The 16894-nt window shown below is 42.5% G+C and overlaps 1 protein-coding gene across 1 annotated transcript in view; it reads right to left on the bottom strand.

Moving 5' to 3' along the window:
• Positions 1 to 16894, bottom strand: part of GEMIN8 (gem (nuclear organelle) associated protein 8) — a 20781-nt gene that overhangs the window by 2360 nt on the left and 1527 nt on the right. The window contains exon 2 of the mRNA XM_010150495.1: positions 15221 to 15650. Within this exon, the coding sequence (XP_010148797.1) occupies positions 15221 to 15650 (430 nt within the window). The remainder of the gene's footprint in view (positions 1 to 15220; positions 15651 to 16894) is intronic.

The raw sequence follows: 16894 nt of genomic DNA, 5'->3' as shown, positions 1-16894 counted from the left end.
TGGTGCATCCACAGCTTCTCGGGGCAACCTGTTCCAGTTCCTCACCACCCAGTCTGGGAAGAATTTTTCCCTGATACCTAATCTAAACCTCTCCACTTTCAGTTTAAACCCGTTACCACTTGTCCTGTCACTGCAAGCCCTCTCTTGTGGCAGAAAGATAATTACTTGTACTTCTGTACTGCCCATGGAAAATTTTTATTCATTAGTGCCGTAGCTGCATGCTAGAGACAGCTGCTTCCGCGCTCGCTTGCCGTGGGATGCTCTCAGATAGCTCATTGCACACAATAACACTTACGAAAAATTAATTTCTCTGGAGATGGATAATGAATTCTTCTGTTTTGAAATTAAATGGGTCTCTAGCAGAAGCTTTATGATGGATGGGTGGATTACAGTTTAGTGTGCATCAATCTCCATTCTGTAGCACAGAGTAGTCCATAAACCCGCAGTGCTAATGCTAACAATCAAAATAATAATGATACCATTTTAAATTCCATTCTCAAAATTATCTCACAAACGACTGGAATATATGTTTTACTTTACACTAATCAGATGTAGTGCCCTTAACTTCCTAACCTGACTTCTACTATTCCATAGCTACTGGTTCAAGTATTCCCAGAGTGACCCTATTTCAGATTCTCAGACACATAAAACAGGTCTACAGAGTCCAGGCAGGGGCTGGGGACAGAAATCTGCTGCAGGGACCCACAATTTTTTTGGGTCAAAGGCTGAATTTGAGCACAGAGCCTGGCAGCTGATGCTGGTAATGCCACTGTAGCTGTGTGGAACATGCTGCAGTTTCAACTCAGTTATCTGTGGAGAGATGCTGCCACGACAAACTCCACTGTCAGTGACGGCACTCTGCTGCCATGGACAACCAAGGAAAGAGAAGCAATGGAACTAAATGGGTATGTAAACTACTGCTTTTCCAAAAGTGGTACTTTCAGGTGAACACAGAAATAAGAAATAGATGACAGCAAAGAAAGTTTTCTCTTGCTGAGATGCACACTAAACTTTGTTCGGTGGGGCTGGGGCTGGTAAGTAGAACTGCTCTTGTTTCCAATGGTTCGGGTTCTTTCCATTACTTCAAAATCTACTTTAAGAACAAAGCAAACCAATGCTACGTGAGCTAAAGGTGCAACCCTCATCTTTGTCAAAAAGATGACAACAAGAATCTGACAATGAAAAACACCAAACAAAGCTATAAACTGTCTATAGCCCTAAACCTATAGAGGCAGCCAGAATTTCTCTGAAGAAAGTAGCAAACATTCATCCACGAATTAGGTAGCCAGGTTTATCAAAACACTAATTCTCAGCCTGCAGCAGCAAAGTCCCCAGCTCATTCTGAAATCAGAGTTTCACACTCCAAATCTGCAAGTCATTGTGCCGCAAAGTTAGAAATATGAAACAAATAATTTTTACACAACGCTAAGTAGTTCCTCCCTCCCCTTCGCACAGCCTGAAATAAACCCCTTTCTTTTACAGCATTCAGCTTCAACTACTGGCAAGCCTCCCCCAGTCGTGGAACAGTGTTTTGCAAACGTTCGCCAGGCAGGCAGCTGCAGTGGCGGTTGGTTCCTGCACAAAGGAGAAGCACTGCTGACATTATCCCAATTGGTCAGTTCCGTTTCTTCCCAAAAATGCTCTTCCTCTCTTGAAGCACTTTTCTGAATTAACTTGTTCCTACCGGGTCCAGCTCTGCTGGGAAGTCACCATTACCTGGCCAAAACCAGTTCAGACATCTTTTTCCAAACACAATAAATACCTTTTTTTCTTCATTTTTAAGGAATACCAAGATCTCTACCCAACTCATACTGCATCCTGGGACATCATCAGTGATTCCAGGCCTTCTGAATCAAAGTTTTGGGCTGTTGGTGTTGTTCCCCCCACACTGCCCTTCCTTTGCCCACCTTTTACAGATGACTCTTAATCTGGGGTACACGAGGTGAAAAGAAGATTGAACAAATACAGACAACTACCTCCCATCCTCGGGGACTGCCAAAAGCAGGATAAACAGTAACCAGTACCTTAGCTATTCTCTGCATTTGAGGCTTCATATGCACACAAACACCCTCTTACTTACTTTCAGCAAAACTATGACCCTTCAAGACGTAAGCAATTTTCCCTTTGAAACTCAGATGTCTCGTTTCTCTTATTTTATAAGAAAGGAAAATGTCATATACTTTCCATTGTTTGATCCACTTTTCTTTCTTTGTCATATCCCTTGAGAAGCTTAAGTAGTAATGAAAAAAAAATTCCTGTCTGGAATTCATCCTTTTCTTATTAAGAAAAACAACCCCCCAAAAAACCCAAGGAAAAAACCAACCTCAAAACCAAACCCCAAACCTATTCCTTACTGAAAAGAAGTCTCCATGGAGAGACTTTTCAACACTGAAAGGAGATAAAAGCAGGGAGGGTAATTACCTACTTTGGATTTTTAATGTAGGCACTGAAAGATTCATACCCAGCACAGTGTTTTCTTGTACCACTTTTAGCTCAATATTTATATCTCCAGCCCTCAGCTCACTGTAGCCAGCAAGCACACGCAAGCTGACGACGTTTCTGACACCAGCGGCCGTCCCAGCAGCTCCCCGGATGCCCACGCTGCGGTCTGACACGTTCCTGGGCTCTGCCCCACACGACGGCACTTATGGCAAGAGACCAAGGGCTTGCTCCCCCTAAGTGTCAGATGGCCTTTACTGACTTGCAGTTTCTTGCTTAGTTAGCACATTATTCTTCAAGGAAATACTGCACTTTCCCGAGCCTTCATCTGTTTTTTTTCTTTTCCATGATTTCAGACTGACCTATAACCCTGTTCACAGATTTGCCTGCTTATTTCAGATGATGAATGATTTTCTGTTACTGCTGCGTGTGTGCTTTCTGAGCTTTCTCGTCTTGCCTTAAGTGCCACCTGAGCTGATCTCGAGCAGCCCACGCTAAGAGAGTTGAAAACACTACCCATTTCTACTCATTAAAACCTCCTAGTTCTCTCTTTGAATGCCACTTCCCACAAGCCTATCTGCTGCGTTAAATACTCTGCCCACACAAGCTTCTCAGTGCAAAATGCCAGCTTCTTCATCTCCCTGGAAAAGCTATGTACCTGTACCATAAACCTGCGTGAACTTTTCTCAAGTGGTAGCATCAGACTATCGTATTATGCCTTGCACTAAACAGGCACGTCACAGGGAAAATCATAATCTTTGCCTAAAGGTATCCCAACAAAAATAAGGATTTAAATCTGAGGATTTGTAAACAGGATATTCAAGGAGTTTAATTTCTACAGTGCTCTGGATTTCCAGAGGGCTGTCATCTCAAGCATTATTCTCTATCAAGGGCAAAGCTTTGCAGAACAAGTGTTTCCACCAGTGGGAGTGCCTGTGAGATACGAACGACTGTGGCTTAGCCCCACATCTGTAAGGAAAGATATTCCAGGTTGCCGAAAACAGCACAGTCTCACTTGCTGGAGGGTTACCTTGGCACACTAAGCAGCTTACAGCAATTGCAGAAACATACTGAAATGTGAGTGATGATTATACAGCGGAATGAACAGCCCCATTCTACCTGCACACTGAGTTGGGGAAAACAGACTTAGGTTTAAACTTCTCCTTGAATTTAAAACCTTGTGCTTGCAAAAAACGTAACAGAAGGATTACAGATGACACAATATAACTTCCCCGTTCCTATTCTTAACAGGGGAAGTCTGATCTTCAAAGAACTGGAGACAGCTAGGCTGTATCTCACTACATTCACAGTCTAATCTATGCAGAAAAATCAAATTCCGTAGCTGGCTTGAAAACACTAATTTGGAAAAAAGTGACTTTATTCTGGGAGTAACTGCCTATAAGGATAAGGTCTCAGTCACCAGAATCACAACCACCATGAAAGAGAACTACCAAGACCAGTGAAGGCATTAAAACCTCAAGTATCCACACTGACAGGTTTTCCATCTACTAGTTGAGGAGGGAATGAGTTAAAAGAAATTGAATAATTCACCACATATATCTACAAGCAATGAAATATTCCCAAGAAAAAAGACAGTGTTCTGTTACCGGCTTTGAAGTAAGAGCAGATGTGATTCCTTGGCAGGCTTGTGGCAGGCTGAAACCATGGTTCCACGGACATTTTTCTTTCCTCAGCTACAAAACCAGCTTATGCAGTTTTCTGCTCCCTTCCTTCTCCCTTAGCTGCATGCCTCAGCTCTCAGGCTCCCCAAGGATGCTGATACACTTGTCTAAGGGGCCACACAATGAATCCTACCAGAAAAAAACTCCCAACCAAACCTTGAAAAAAAAAAAACCCAAAAAAACCCACCAACCCCAACAAGCTATTTTCAATCCTGGTACAGTTCAGTGTCCTGGCACCACAGGTGCTGAACTAAAGGGGCAGCACTGGAGCAGGAGTGAACGGCTAGGAAGGAAAATTGCTTAACCTGGCTTTGGCACCGAGATGTGTCCATTGAAGCACAGCCTGACTGAAAACCTAGCGGTAAAAGCAGGACAGAGTCTAAGGTGAGAGACCGTGCCCCTGAGACGCAGTTGCAACAGGCTGTCTAAACAGCAAACAGATTTTGCAGATCTGACATACTCCGTTTGATACCTTCTCTTTTACTACAATACAGGATTTCTACAAACCTTAAAGACAACAGCTCCGTAGAAACAGGGCAAAATTACTTACCAAGACAGCAAGTGGAGAGAAACTGCCTTTGAAATCAAAATGAACAGAAAGTCAGAGAGTAAGGTTAGAAGCAAGGTGTTCCATTGTTGATACTGGGTGGTACGTATCACTCTCAAGTTGATTAACCCCATGCATCAGTGTAATCAATCTGTAAAAACGGAATCTAATGCTTTCCTACCTGAAAGACAGTTTTAAAGAATTAATTATCTCACATTATTTTGAAATCTGTGGGTTACCTAAAAAGTTACAAAGTTAACTGGAGAATAAAGATGACGATTTCTGGTTTTGAACAAGATTAAAACCCAAGAAGGGCAGTCTTAGGGTCTCCAGAACAAACTGCCAAAGATCCTAGATGGAAACAATACAAGCCTCCCTGGCCACATATGCTTACATTGTCAATAGGTTACACTAGTTACTGCCCAGCTAAACCACAAATCACCTTTCTTTTATTTTCTTCTATTACCTTCCACAATTAAACCCTTAAGACGTTACGTTCTTATTCCAACCAGAAAGGGAACCGAAACAATCGAACTCCATAAACCCGATGCAACCAGCCAGCTCAGGGGAACCTCAAGTGAAAGCCTAAAATGCTCTACATCTAATTCATCATCAGGTGTATGTGCATCTAGGGTAGCAAACACCCAGGCGAGCCCAGCGTAATCGCGGTCTGTACCACACCAGAGACACTGAGGTGGCCAGCCCGTATGCTTGTGCCATTCGACAGAACTAAACAGCCGGGAAGCTGCTGACAGACCAGTGCTTGGAAATGAGTACAGGACCAGGCACTGGCAGCTGCCCCTAGCAAGGATCAAGCAATAAGATTAAATACAGACCAGCTGACTCTGCACTCCCATCCCCCAAAACAACTCCAATCTGTCGCTGATGGCAACAATGCTGACGCCAGGCAAGGACACCAGCGCTAGAGTAAACAGAAGGATTACTTAAATCTATATATAACTGTATCCATATATACACACACATATATATGGCACAGAGGAGACTGAAAAAGGAAATGTTCATATTTAAAAGTGCTTCTTTAAAAGCAAACCAGCACATTGAAGAAACAAGAGTTTCACAATCTTTTTTTTTTTTACATATGCCCTGAATAGAAATTAAGCACATGCACTTGGAAGAAAGTGTTCCATCGTGTACAGAGCGCTAGACGGGTAACAATACTGAAAGTTTGGTGCTTTCAGGCAAAGAGGAAAAAAAGAAAAAAGGAAGCAGCCTGTACCAGTCTCTTTTCAAACTCACACATTCAAACTTTACACTGAAATTTATTTCTTGACTCACAGGTCACGCTGCCGAAATCAACTTTGTTTTACTGTATGACATCAGAAAGCAACTCAGTAATATATGCAGGGAAATCTGCACCTTTATAAAAAAAACATTTGAAATACCCTTTTAAGAGCAACCCGTAACCATGTCATTGATTTTCGGCAAGGAAGCATACTCAGGCTACAAACTGACCTTTCAGTTAACTGGCAGGTCTGTAAGTCAGTATCACCGCAGACATGCGGCATTAAATAACAAGCTGATCCAGATAAATTTAATTTCAGCAAGTAAATATGCATTTTTTCCATGCTGTTAGTAAACCAGAGCAGGCTGCCTGACCAATCATTTTGAAAGAGCCGTCTGGAAAGACAGTCAGACTAAAGGAATCAGCAAAATACATCACAGCTTGTGAAAGAAAGGGCTGAGGAAACTTAGTTTACCTCTGATCTTCCGAGTTTCTCATTGTTCATTTCAGCATTCTAGTAAATGAAACACACTTTAATACATAAGGATAATTGCCACGTCCAGTGTTAAAAACACAACAAAAACCACTGGGAAAGCATGCCAGAGAAGACCTGCAGATGCACACCTATCGTTCATCCCGAAAAAGGGAAATGTTTCACACTAGAAATAATTCCAGAGTTGGTTGCTGGACTATTAAGTCTGAGCACTGTCTCCTTCCAGAAAGGCGGCTGACATCCTGCCCTTCCGCAAGCGGAGTTCTACTGCTTAGCAAGCAGGAGCTCTGTGTCTCCCCTTCTGCCACCTGGATGGGGCAATTCACACGTGAAGGAAGCGTTTGAGTGACTTGATGAAGACTTTACACAAGGAGAGCCACCAGCCTACGTAGCCTGACAGTCTGTGCGTGACAGAGGCCAGTATCTAACGCCACAGGAAGAACAGCAAAAGCAGGGAATGCAAATAACTACACACCACCAGCGTTACCTACTGAGAAAGGCAGAGATCAGGAGGAGGCAGATACTTCCTCCTGCACTCCTCCCAAGCCAGCCAGATGCTCTGCTGTCGATCACCTCAACACCTCCTCCACCAACGTGTCACACATGATGCAGTCTCCATAGTCTGGACTCTCCTGTGTTTTTTCAGCCTCCTTCCCACCATACCAGTGGCCAAGAATCCCAAAGTAATGACAACTACTGAATTTGAAAGCAAATCTTCCAACCCTTCTGCTCGGCAACCACAGCAGAAATTGTGCCGAGAACTGAAAGGTGCTCTGCGAGGCTCGTGCAGGGTGAGAGAACAGCAGCACCAGCTTGTCAGCATTTGAACAACCATATGAAAATTGAGGCCCAGCATGCTCTTTGGATACCTCCATTCTTTGGCAAAGTTTCTCCAATTTCTGTGAATACAGAGCTGACTTTTAGATCAACGACCACCACTTCAGCAATTACAGATGAAATTAAATCCAGGAGATTCTTATCTGACCAAATGTGAACATTCAATAGTATCAACAGTGTAACACCCCTGTTATTTATTTCAGTACAAGGATCCATTCAAGATCTCTTCTCCATTTTACATTGTCTCTGTGATTTGAGTGTGCTGCAGGGCAGCGCTCTGACAACTTAAACATGTGTCCTTGAAAATAGCGCGTTTGGGTACTTGGGAGGCCTGTAACAACCGTCACACCAATGAACAGCTGGATCAATCTGCACCGAGTACTTCATATGTCTGCAGCAGAAATGTGTCTTGGTGCATTGTCCTACCAACCTTCGCTGTTTTCCTGAGGGACAGGGAAGTGCTATCACCCCTGAGTTACAGGTCCAAATAAAAAGAAATTGGACACAAATTCCTAGAGCAGGAGGTGCTTTCAGATTCCTCGAAACGGGCTTCACAGCAGATCACATCACAAGGTGGCCCAGGTGCTCAGCCCAGCTGCTGGAAAAGATAAAGAGTGACAACGTTCACTTGCACCTTGGGGTTTAAGATGCCTCATCCTTTGGGTATAAATGACTAGCTCCCTTCTTCCTGGAAGGCATGGCTGGAAGAGAAAGTTTATTATTTTGGATATCCGATGTGAATTCCATCTGGATGCTTCTGATAAAACTGAGGCAGGGTGAGAGATGTTGAAAAGCAAATAGTGCCTCTGAAGTCTCGGCATTAACACCACCTCATCACAATTAGCAGTGGGAAGTTATGCGTCTCCAAGCAAACCTGTACAAGAGGTTTGCTTTGTAACAGAGACCCCCGAACATGTAATGCTTGAGATATTTTGCTGCCACGCTCTGTTGCAGATTCTGAGCAGATTTTGTGGATCAAGTGCATAGAAAGCACACAACGTCATTACATTCATTTCCACCTTGGTCCTTGGCAGCGCTTTTCACAATCGCCTCCAGCACTGTACACCCTGAAACTTTATAAACATTCTTCCTACAGCAACAGTTCCCCCAGGTAGAGACAAACCCCGTTGTGTTAAAAAGTGCTTAATTCAGTGTCACACTGTCACTGTCCACTTACAGGGCTGAGAGTATCATGCTACAGGTGGATGTATTCAGGTTTATCAGCACAGAACTGAGTCAGAGCAAGTAAATTCACTTAGAGATCCGGAAATGCTGTGTGTGGCACCTAGATGACACCAGTAATCGAGGAATTTTAGGGGAAATGGAGAAGTGCACGAGCTGTGAAGACAGACTGTCTGAGACAAGTGATTAGCACAGAGCAGCTTTTATACCATTCTCCCTAGAGCTGTGTCTGTCAGCATGGTCTCACCTGCTCCTTGCCACAGCAGCTGCAGCGGCTTTCGCAGGCTCCCTGCAGGGACAAAGAATGAAGACCGGGGAGCCACTTGGAGCAGCTGTGGATGCTAATGGCACAGGCAAGCAGGCAGACCTGCCTTCGATAAATTACCAGCACCAGTTCTAAGCGTAAGTAGGGTCTTGTCTTCCCACACCAAACTGCTCCCATATGAAGCCATCTTCTGTAACAGCCTTCTGCAAGCTACTTTTGCTCTGCCAACAGGACTGCGGACGGATTCCTTGTTCCACACGTGGCCTCAGCCCTGGGGTCTGTCTGGTGGCTCTTTGCCAAAGCTGTGTGGAGCCCAGGTATGTCACAGCAATGCCCTCAAGCCTTGGAAACCGCACGGACACAGAACAGGTGCTGGCACTCTGTCTGACCTGAAACTGAATTACTACACCTATTTTCTTTGTAAAGAGAAAGTTTCACAAGCTAAGAAAGTGGCCGTGTGTATGACAGAGCAAGCTACAGACCTGTTCCCAGAGGATGCTTCTAAGACCAGCAGCTATCAAGAAACAGCCATCAAAAGCAGATCTAGCACACAGATGGTGAGGGACAAGGCAGCTGAGGGGAGCAATGAGTTGTCTCTGTCCTGCACATTTTATTCTCATATCCTCAAGACAAATCCAGTTAGAATGAATTTCACCACAGCACTAAGAGCAGCAGCAATGCATGAATACCAGACTTCTACTGACTCCTGAGTAACTTGTGGATAACAGCTCTCTGGGAGAAAGGGTAGTTCGTATCCTGTATTTGTTCAGTAGAGATGAAGTTGACAGGATGCCTTCTGGTCACAGGGATGACATCTAACTTAACTGCTAGCAAAAGGTCTGGAATGAACAACTCATATTATTTATTCTTCTACTACTCAAAGCTTTTGCTGGCCTCCTGCTGAGCTACTCAAAATCCCTTACAAATATGAACAAACTGAGCCTTTCAACAAGCCACCTGAAGTATGTACTATTTCCACTGTTGTAACAGCAACACATTAGAAAGACTAAGGGTAACAATTTCAAATACAGGTTTCCAAACTTTAACTGTCATAATATGAAAATACATATTAATGAGGCATTCCTCATGTCCATCAAATGTAAGAGAGGTGTTTGACATCCTGGCATCCTGCTTAAAGCAATGCCTACACTGCAATTACACTCTTACCATGAACTTCTTTTCCCATGCTCATAGCTATAAACATGCTGTAACTCAAATACACCGTAATTCAGTTCCTCTAGCAGCACGTACAGCGTAATGTCCATTCATGGCAAAATGTGCTGGATTGACAGGAAAGACATAGGTCCACACAGCAGAGTTATACATTCTTCTGAGACCAATCTTTGTCTCTAGTATTAGATCCAAGGACATGTTCTGAACTATCACATATTCCAGAAAGGCTGTGTTCCCAAACTGATACTCTTTGTACAAAGAATCACAGAATGGTTTGGGTTGGAAGGGACCTTAAAGACCATCCAGTTCCAACCCCCCTGCCATGGGCAGGGACACCTTCCATTAGACCAGGTTGCTCAAAGCCTCATCCAGCCTGTCCTTGAACACTCCTAGGGATGAGGCATCCACAGCTTCTCTGGGCAACCTGTTCCAGATAACCCTGCCTCTTATGAAAGGGATATAAAACTGTGCCCAACAGTTGCTCTCCAAATGCAATTCAGACCCTCTGTTTTTGCAAGTACAGATTAGTTTTTCAATATTAAAGCGGTGAAAATTGTGGCACTTTTCCTTGTTTCTCTAGCAAGGAGAAATTTTCTCAGCTGTTGGCTTCCAATACCAAATAACATGGCCTCTACACTGGTCACTGTGTGCTTACTTGAGAAGATTTTGCTGCTACACAATAAAAGGTTCAATCACCAAAAGCAGAGATGTGGTACAGAAGGAGAGCCTTTCACATTTCTCCTTCAGTTTAGAAAAGGATGTGCTTCAAAAGCATCTTGCAAGCACCCACACATGTTACAGAGCACTCTTCTTTCGCAGGCATTTCTCAGAAGCTTCAGCAATTCAACTTCTAAAGATAGTGGTAAAAGTTCATGTGGCAACAAGGCTGACGAAGCCAAGGAAGTTAAGCAGATTATCTGTAAGGTTACCATCCACACTGCTTTGACACTTTAGGGTAGGGAAGAAGAAATGAAAAAAGCTGCTGGTGACCAAAAACAAGAATCTGAGCTACAGTCTGATGGAGAAAAAGACAAGACAAAGAACAGGGAGAAGCATTTCAAAAGCAAAGGAAAACATGGTGGCAGAAACCTGCATCAAAGTCTATATTCCACTGAAGCATACAAGCCTTGAAACCAAAAGCTTCATGGATCCGGTACTACTCAAACTGTGGAAAATTCCATTACTCCCTCATCATGGAAGAGGCAGTGGCAACTGTCATCTTTCAGAGTAAAAGAAACCCGAGGGGAAAAAACAGAAATTGCAGATTTGAAATAAACATCTTCATTCACCATTTCCTTTCCTTTTTTTTTTTTTTTTTTTTGGTAAAGGTTTTCCATCTGGCATGAAAATTTTAAGTTGAGACAACATTATTTTGGGAAAAGCTGGAGGGTATGTGTGGGCAATACAAACAGAGGCTTTAATGGAAAAAACTAGTCACGGCATTACCAACTGACAGACTATTATCCTTCAGTAACGAACCGACATGACGGTACTTTACTTTCCTTTCCTTTGTTTTTAAATAACGGACGTTGTCTCATCGCCTGCTGACTACTACGGAATGGTTCTCAATGTACTCGCAATGCTGCAGCCACTCAATTACAGTAGCTAACTTCTCTTGTATGTAAAAACGGAACAAAGAAAAATTCCATCAGGACAAACTAAGTTTCAAAGGCTAAATTAAAAAGTATAACAAATATGTGCAATTAGCAATTACTGAATTGTTAGGCTTGTGAATAGTTTTTTCTTAGTTTTTGTCCTTTTAATTCTTGCAAATATAAAAAGGCAACTGACTGTATTCTGTCCTCTACACCTAAGACGCTTGGAGAGTTCAGTACACTACCTAGGGCTGACAGGTATGGTAACCCAGAAAAGGAACTCCATGCTTTCCAACAGCCCGAGGGAAGGCTTTCAGATGCAACTAAGAACATCCAAGAATCACAGCATAATAAGATCACCAGCTACCAGAAGAACCAGAACAGCAGACTAGCATGCCAAAACCCCCTAACAAATAGAACCACTAGATAATTCTGATTCTATATGAAGAAAGAACTGAGGAAGAAAGGAATTCAAACTGTCTGGAAGGAATTTTTATCAAATGCGCTGTGTATCTAGAATATGAGATAAGTTTGCAGTGCATTAATACATCTGAGTTCATACAGTCTCAGCAAAACTCTGCTCACAATTACTTCAGGGCATTCCAGGAACACATAACTTGACTGGAACACATGACACGAATATAAAAACTAGGAAGAATTTGACGTGAATTCAAAGACAAAAAAAAAGTGGTCATTTTAAAAGAGGCTGGTTGGAACAACTGTATCACTGCTGAAGTGTTAAACCATGCTCAGAGTTTGCCAATTTCGAAGGCTTTACTGTGCAAGTCAGCCAACCACTGCAAATGCCCACGGTGAAAACAAAACAAAAAAAATGCAAGTGAGGAATCTGCTTGTTCTTCAAGTTTGTGGCAGTTACTAAAAGATGAAATAAACTTGAAGTTTTCTCCTCTGGCTGGTCTGACATGATGGCTTTCTTCTCTTTGAAACTTCTCTCTTTGCCATTAGTGTTAATACTCGTATTTCACCATACAGACACAAATGCCTTTCCCACCTACATCTCGGGCATTTTCAAGTCTTCCAGAGTTAAAGTTTGGAGGATATTACCTTCTGATGTCTGTGATCACATTTACCTCCAGACTCTAGATTAGGCATTAGAAGCAGAGAGTCTGACATCAGCTAGCATTGATTTTAGTCCATTTAATTATCCTTCTATGTGTTGATGAGACATGGATCGTGTGTGAGAACCAGCTGTATCTTAATGTGGTAAATCAAAACTCTCATTATGCATTTCCAAAATAGCTGCACTAAGGCCGTGTAGTATTTCCTAATTTTGCAGGGCTTGAAAACACCAGACTAATGAAAGTCATCCTTCACAAAGATACATCAGACCTCTCTCCTCTGCACAAGTGTCCCCTTCCTTACGTGCCAAAATCTGCTTTCTATTTGTCCCATTACTCTTCTTTTCCCATGTGTCTCACACTTCAGTAAGCTGCCAATAAACTTGTATCAAACCCTTGCATAGCATTCATTTTACAAGAAGAGCAAGACAGGTGTCTGCTCCCACATGTATATCAAGGTACAGGGGTCAAAGGCTGTGAGCTCCACCTGGAGCCCCTTATTTATGCCAGAGAAAGAGAACATTAAAGGGAAGGCTGTCTCTCATGTTTTCTAATAGCTGGCTTCACCTGGGCATCGAGGTCACTACTGGTGGTATTCTCCTCTGACGTGCCCAAATGGTCTCATCCAGTTCAGAGAAAATTTAAAACTCTTACCTCAACATTACAAACATCTCTTCCAGAGATGGACGCCTATATTTCAGACCTTACTGAGCTTCATAGTGCCCAAGTTTCTCTACAGATCTGCTCCTAAGGTAGGGGAGGCAGTACAGGACATACAGTTTGGATTGAAAGGAAAAGGCATCAGAGGGGAAATACTTAAGTAACTGTGAGATTCTTTTGTGGATGCACTGTCTTCTTCAGCACTGATACAGTATGAAACAACCATTCTTCAGCACAGTATGAAACAACAGCATCATTATGGATTGCAGCTTAATGAACCCCTAAATTTAATTTTGTTCAAAAACAGCATCCAGGAAAATTAATAACACTACCTCCTAAAGCAGAGCAGTACTGCCTTCAAAACGGTTTCCATACTAGCTCATTTCCACACCATCAGGGAAACAATGATTTTTCCCTCCTCCTGTTGCTTATGTTTCTTCCTTTGAGAAGCTTCAACAGATTAAAAATTTATTCTATTTTCCTTTTTCCCCACTGCACAAGAAAATATTATTTCTGAACAAGATCATATTGTATTTCTAATTAGGATTTAGATAGCACCATTCATTACTCAGAACTAGGCTAGTACATGGCACACAGCAGAGACCTAATTATGCCAAAAGGCTCCAAGTACCACTGTGGTGGAAGGAACAAAAGTAAAAATCTGTACTCTGACCTACAAACCTCTTCTCCATTCACCTGCTCATCATAAAGAATCAAATCATATTTTTAGCAGGAGCAGCTGGTTGTGAGGGGTCTGGAAGAGATTAAATAGCTACACCAAGTTCGTACAGGCTATTTGTGACAGAGAACATCTCTGAGCCCAGATTTCCCAATTTCCCGATACCACTTCCATCACTCACACACCTCTGAACACCACTAACCATAAAGACAAAATAAATTTAGAGAAAATTTACTGATTATACAGAAGTAGCAGAGCATCTTAAAGCAACTTGTACCTCATCAAAAGAATGTTTCAGCAGAGAACACGCAGCCGATTCTGCAGAAGCACGAGGAGAGAGGGGTGCACGTCAGGCACTACCACCGAGCTCCCTAGCTCACTTTCTTCTGATAACTAGAGTTTCCCTCTTTCAGAGAAAGCTCTACTAAATATTCATTCTGGGTATTTCTTAGTGGAGTCATATGGGAAAACTTATTTTCATCATGCCGCTTTCTTGAAAAAGTTAATAATTTTGCCAGCAAATATGCAGTAAAGCATCAAAAAAGTCCAACATAATCTTTTATTTCTTTTAAGGATTTCACAGAAACAAAGATGACCAATGCCTCTGAGGATCAAGACCTGAGAAAAATCCTAAGTCTTTGGCTTATACTCCCTACTTAAGGACTTGGGTCCAGATCAACATGCAAAACAAAGAGAAACTTGTGGTATAGTACAGAATGAAGAGTACCCGAGGGATGCAGGGGGAGAAGAAAAAGGTCATGGAATTTTACTGTTGGGTTAGCCAAAGAATAATAAACAAAATGGCTGCTCCGTGTTATAAAATACACTGAGGCTTATTCTAGGGTTTACTGATGTAGTAAAGCACTTCCTCTGGGTTCCCCTCTCAGACATATAGCACGTTAACTATATTTAACCATAAAAATTCTGGAATCAGCTCTGAAGATGAATACTGTCTTCTGGACAAGTGCGTTATTCTCCTCTGCACAGTCATAATTTTCTTTCTTAATGAAAAACCTTCATTTTCTGACATGTATCTGTAATGAACGGTGCTTACGTGCACGCACCTGTTTTCACAGGATCATAGAATTGTTTGGGTTGGAAGGGACCTTAAAGACCATCTAGTTCCAACCCCCCTGCCATGGGCAGGGACACCTTCCACTAGACCAGGTTGCTCAAAGCCTCCTCCAGCCTGGCCTTGAAGTTTTGCCTGCTTCATTCTGTTTGGCTTGCTCCCTTGCAGTGCCTGTTTCTGTGAACTGTTACAACACCTGTAAACACTGAAGCCATCCACCACTTAACGTTATGGTCACCAAATACCAGAAAACACAGATCAGGCACGGACTTACGCAGCTCTTCCCGGTGTCTCTCCGTCTGTGCAAAAAACTCACGAAGCTCCTCTGTGATTTCCATGTTACTCAAGTCATATTCTATTTCTCCTTCAGACTCAGAGTCGTCCTCTTCCATTTCGGAGCCCCTATGGGCATCCTCCCTCCCTTGCTGGGCATCTGTGTATGGCCGAGCTCCCCCACGGTACTGAGCTCTGCCATGTGGGCTACAGCTGGAAGAATAGTTGTGGGTACGTGGGAGATCATTCCCATCCCAATCTGAGTAGCGGCTGCTTGAAGAGGCTCCAGAAGGATGCTGTGGTAGGTGATAAAAGGACTCCATGGCCTTCCTGTAGGCTTTCTGGTGCCTACGCAACCAGCGCATGGCGAAGTCATAGTGCCTCCAGTATCTTGCGTACACTTGCTGAGAATACCATGGCTCCGTGTCTTCCTGTGGCCAAAAACAGGAGGGGGAAAGAACATCAAGAAAAAAGTAAATGTAAAAAAACCCCAAACCCAAAACAGGAGAAAAATGGTAATTGAGGGGAAAAACACTGTAAACACAAGCACAAAGTCCGCCTTTTAATCATTAGTCATCCTTTTCCTACGATAAACCATACAGGCCTGAAAGAGGGAAAATACTAACACAGTGCATTACACTTCATTACTCTGACAAGAGATTGTTTTGCATCAACAGAACTACCAGCAAAGAATTAGCAATAGAGAAGCCGTAGTGTCCTGAAGGAATTTTCAAAGCGTCCACACTACTAGTGGGAATCAGTCGTTTTTAAGAGGTATGCTGTGTGAATAATGCTCCACATTTCCTCAACCACTCACGTGAGCTCTAAGAACTGAATCATTCCAAGGTGTATGTATTACATCCTACACCTGACTTCCAAATCCGCAGACAGAAAACACCAGAGATTAAAATTCCTCCATATTAAACACAGACATTCATTTTATCTGCTAACATATTTCCTCCATCTGCCTGCCAAAAATAAGTTTCTCAGAAAAGGTCAAATGGCAATTCAGCCAAGTTCATATATCCATCATGGCCTCAATCAAAAACAAGGCTGTATTCAGCCAAGTGCAAGCTGCCAGTAAATCCCGCTTTTGTATTCATCAGCAACCAACGTATGAAAAGGGGTAATAATGTACCGCTGATAAAGTACACGGGAAAAATAGTTCTATAGAACAAAACATAGTGTAACACACCTTCTCCTGTCTTCCAGTTAATCTTAGTTTTCCTGAAAAAACAGTTTCATGCTGTTCACATTTCACCAGCAACTACAAAGCCCCACAGTCCCTCTAGCCTTAAGCTCCTTCCTACAGGCCATTTCATCTCCTTCCTCATCCTACTCTCAAAAAGAGGGGATAATAGAGGATCTTAAAAGAAGGCCATAAAGTAAACTGGAGCCTAGAACAAGTAAAATAAATAGCAGGGGTTTTTTTTCTTCCTCCCACATCCTAATTTCCACAGAAAATCTTTTATCTGGGACAAAACTGAATGCCTGTACTTTAAATTGGTAGAATTTTAATTAAGCCATATTTTGGCAAACATTCAAAACTATGGCAAGATTAGCTGAGATTTAAAAAAAACCCGAATGTGACATTTACAATCCTTTATTAGCTTTTTTTTTTTAAAAAAAAAAAAAAAGGCATACAAGAAATCTTTCTTTAAGCACCTTTTCTTGA

Source organism: Eurypyga helias, unplaced genomic scaffold (genome assembly GCF_000690775.1).
Source record: "Eurypyga helias isolate BGI_N326 unplaced genomic scaffold, ASM69077v1 scaffold4744, whole genome shotgun sequence".
In the NCBI taxonomy this organism is placed as follows: Eukaryota; Metazoa; Chordata; class Aves; order Eurypygiformes; family Eurypygidae; genus Eurypyga; species Eurypyga helias.
This window is presented reverse-complemented; position numbering and strand designations above follow the sequence as displayed.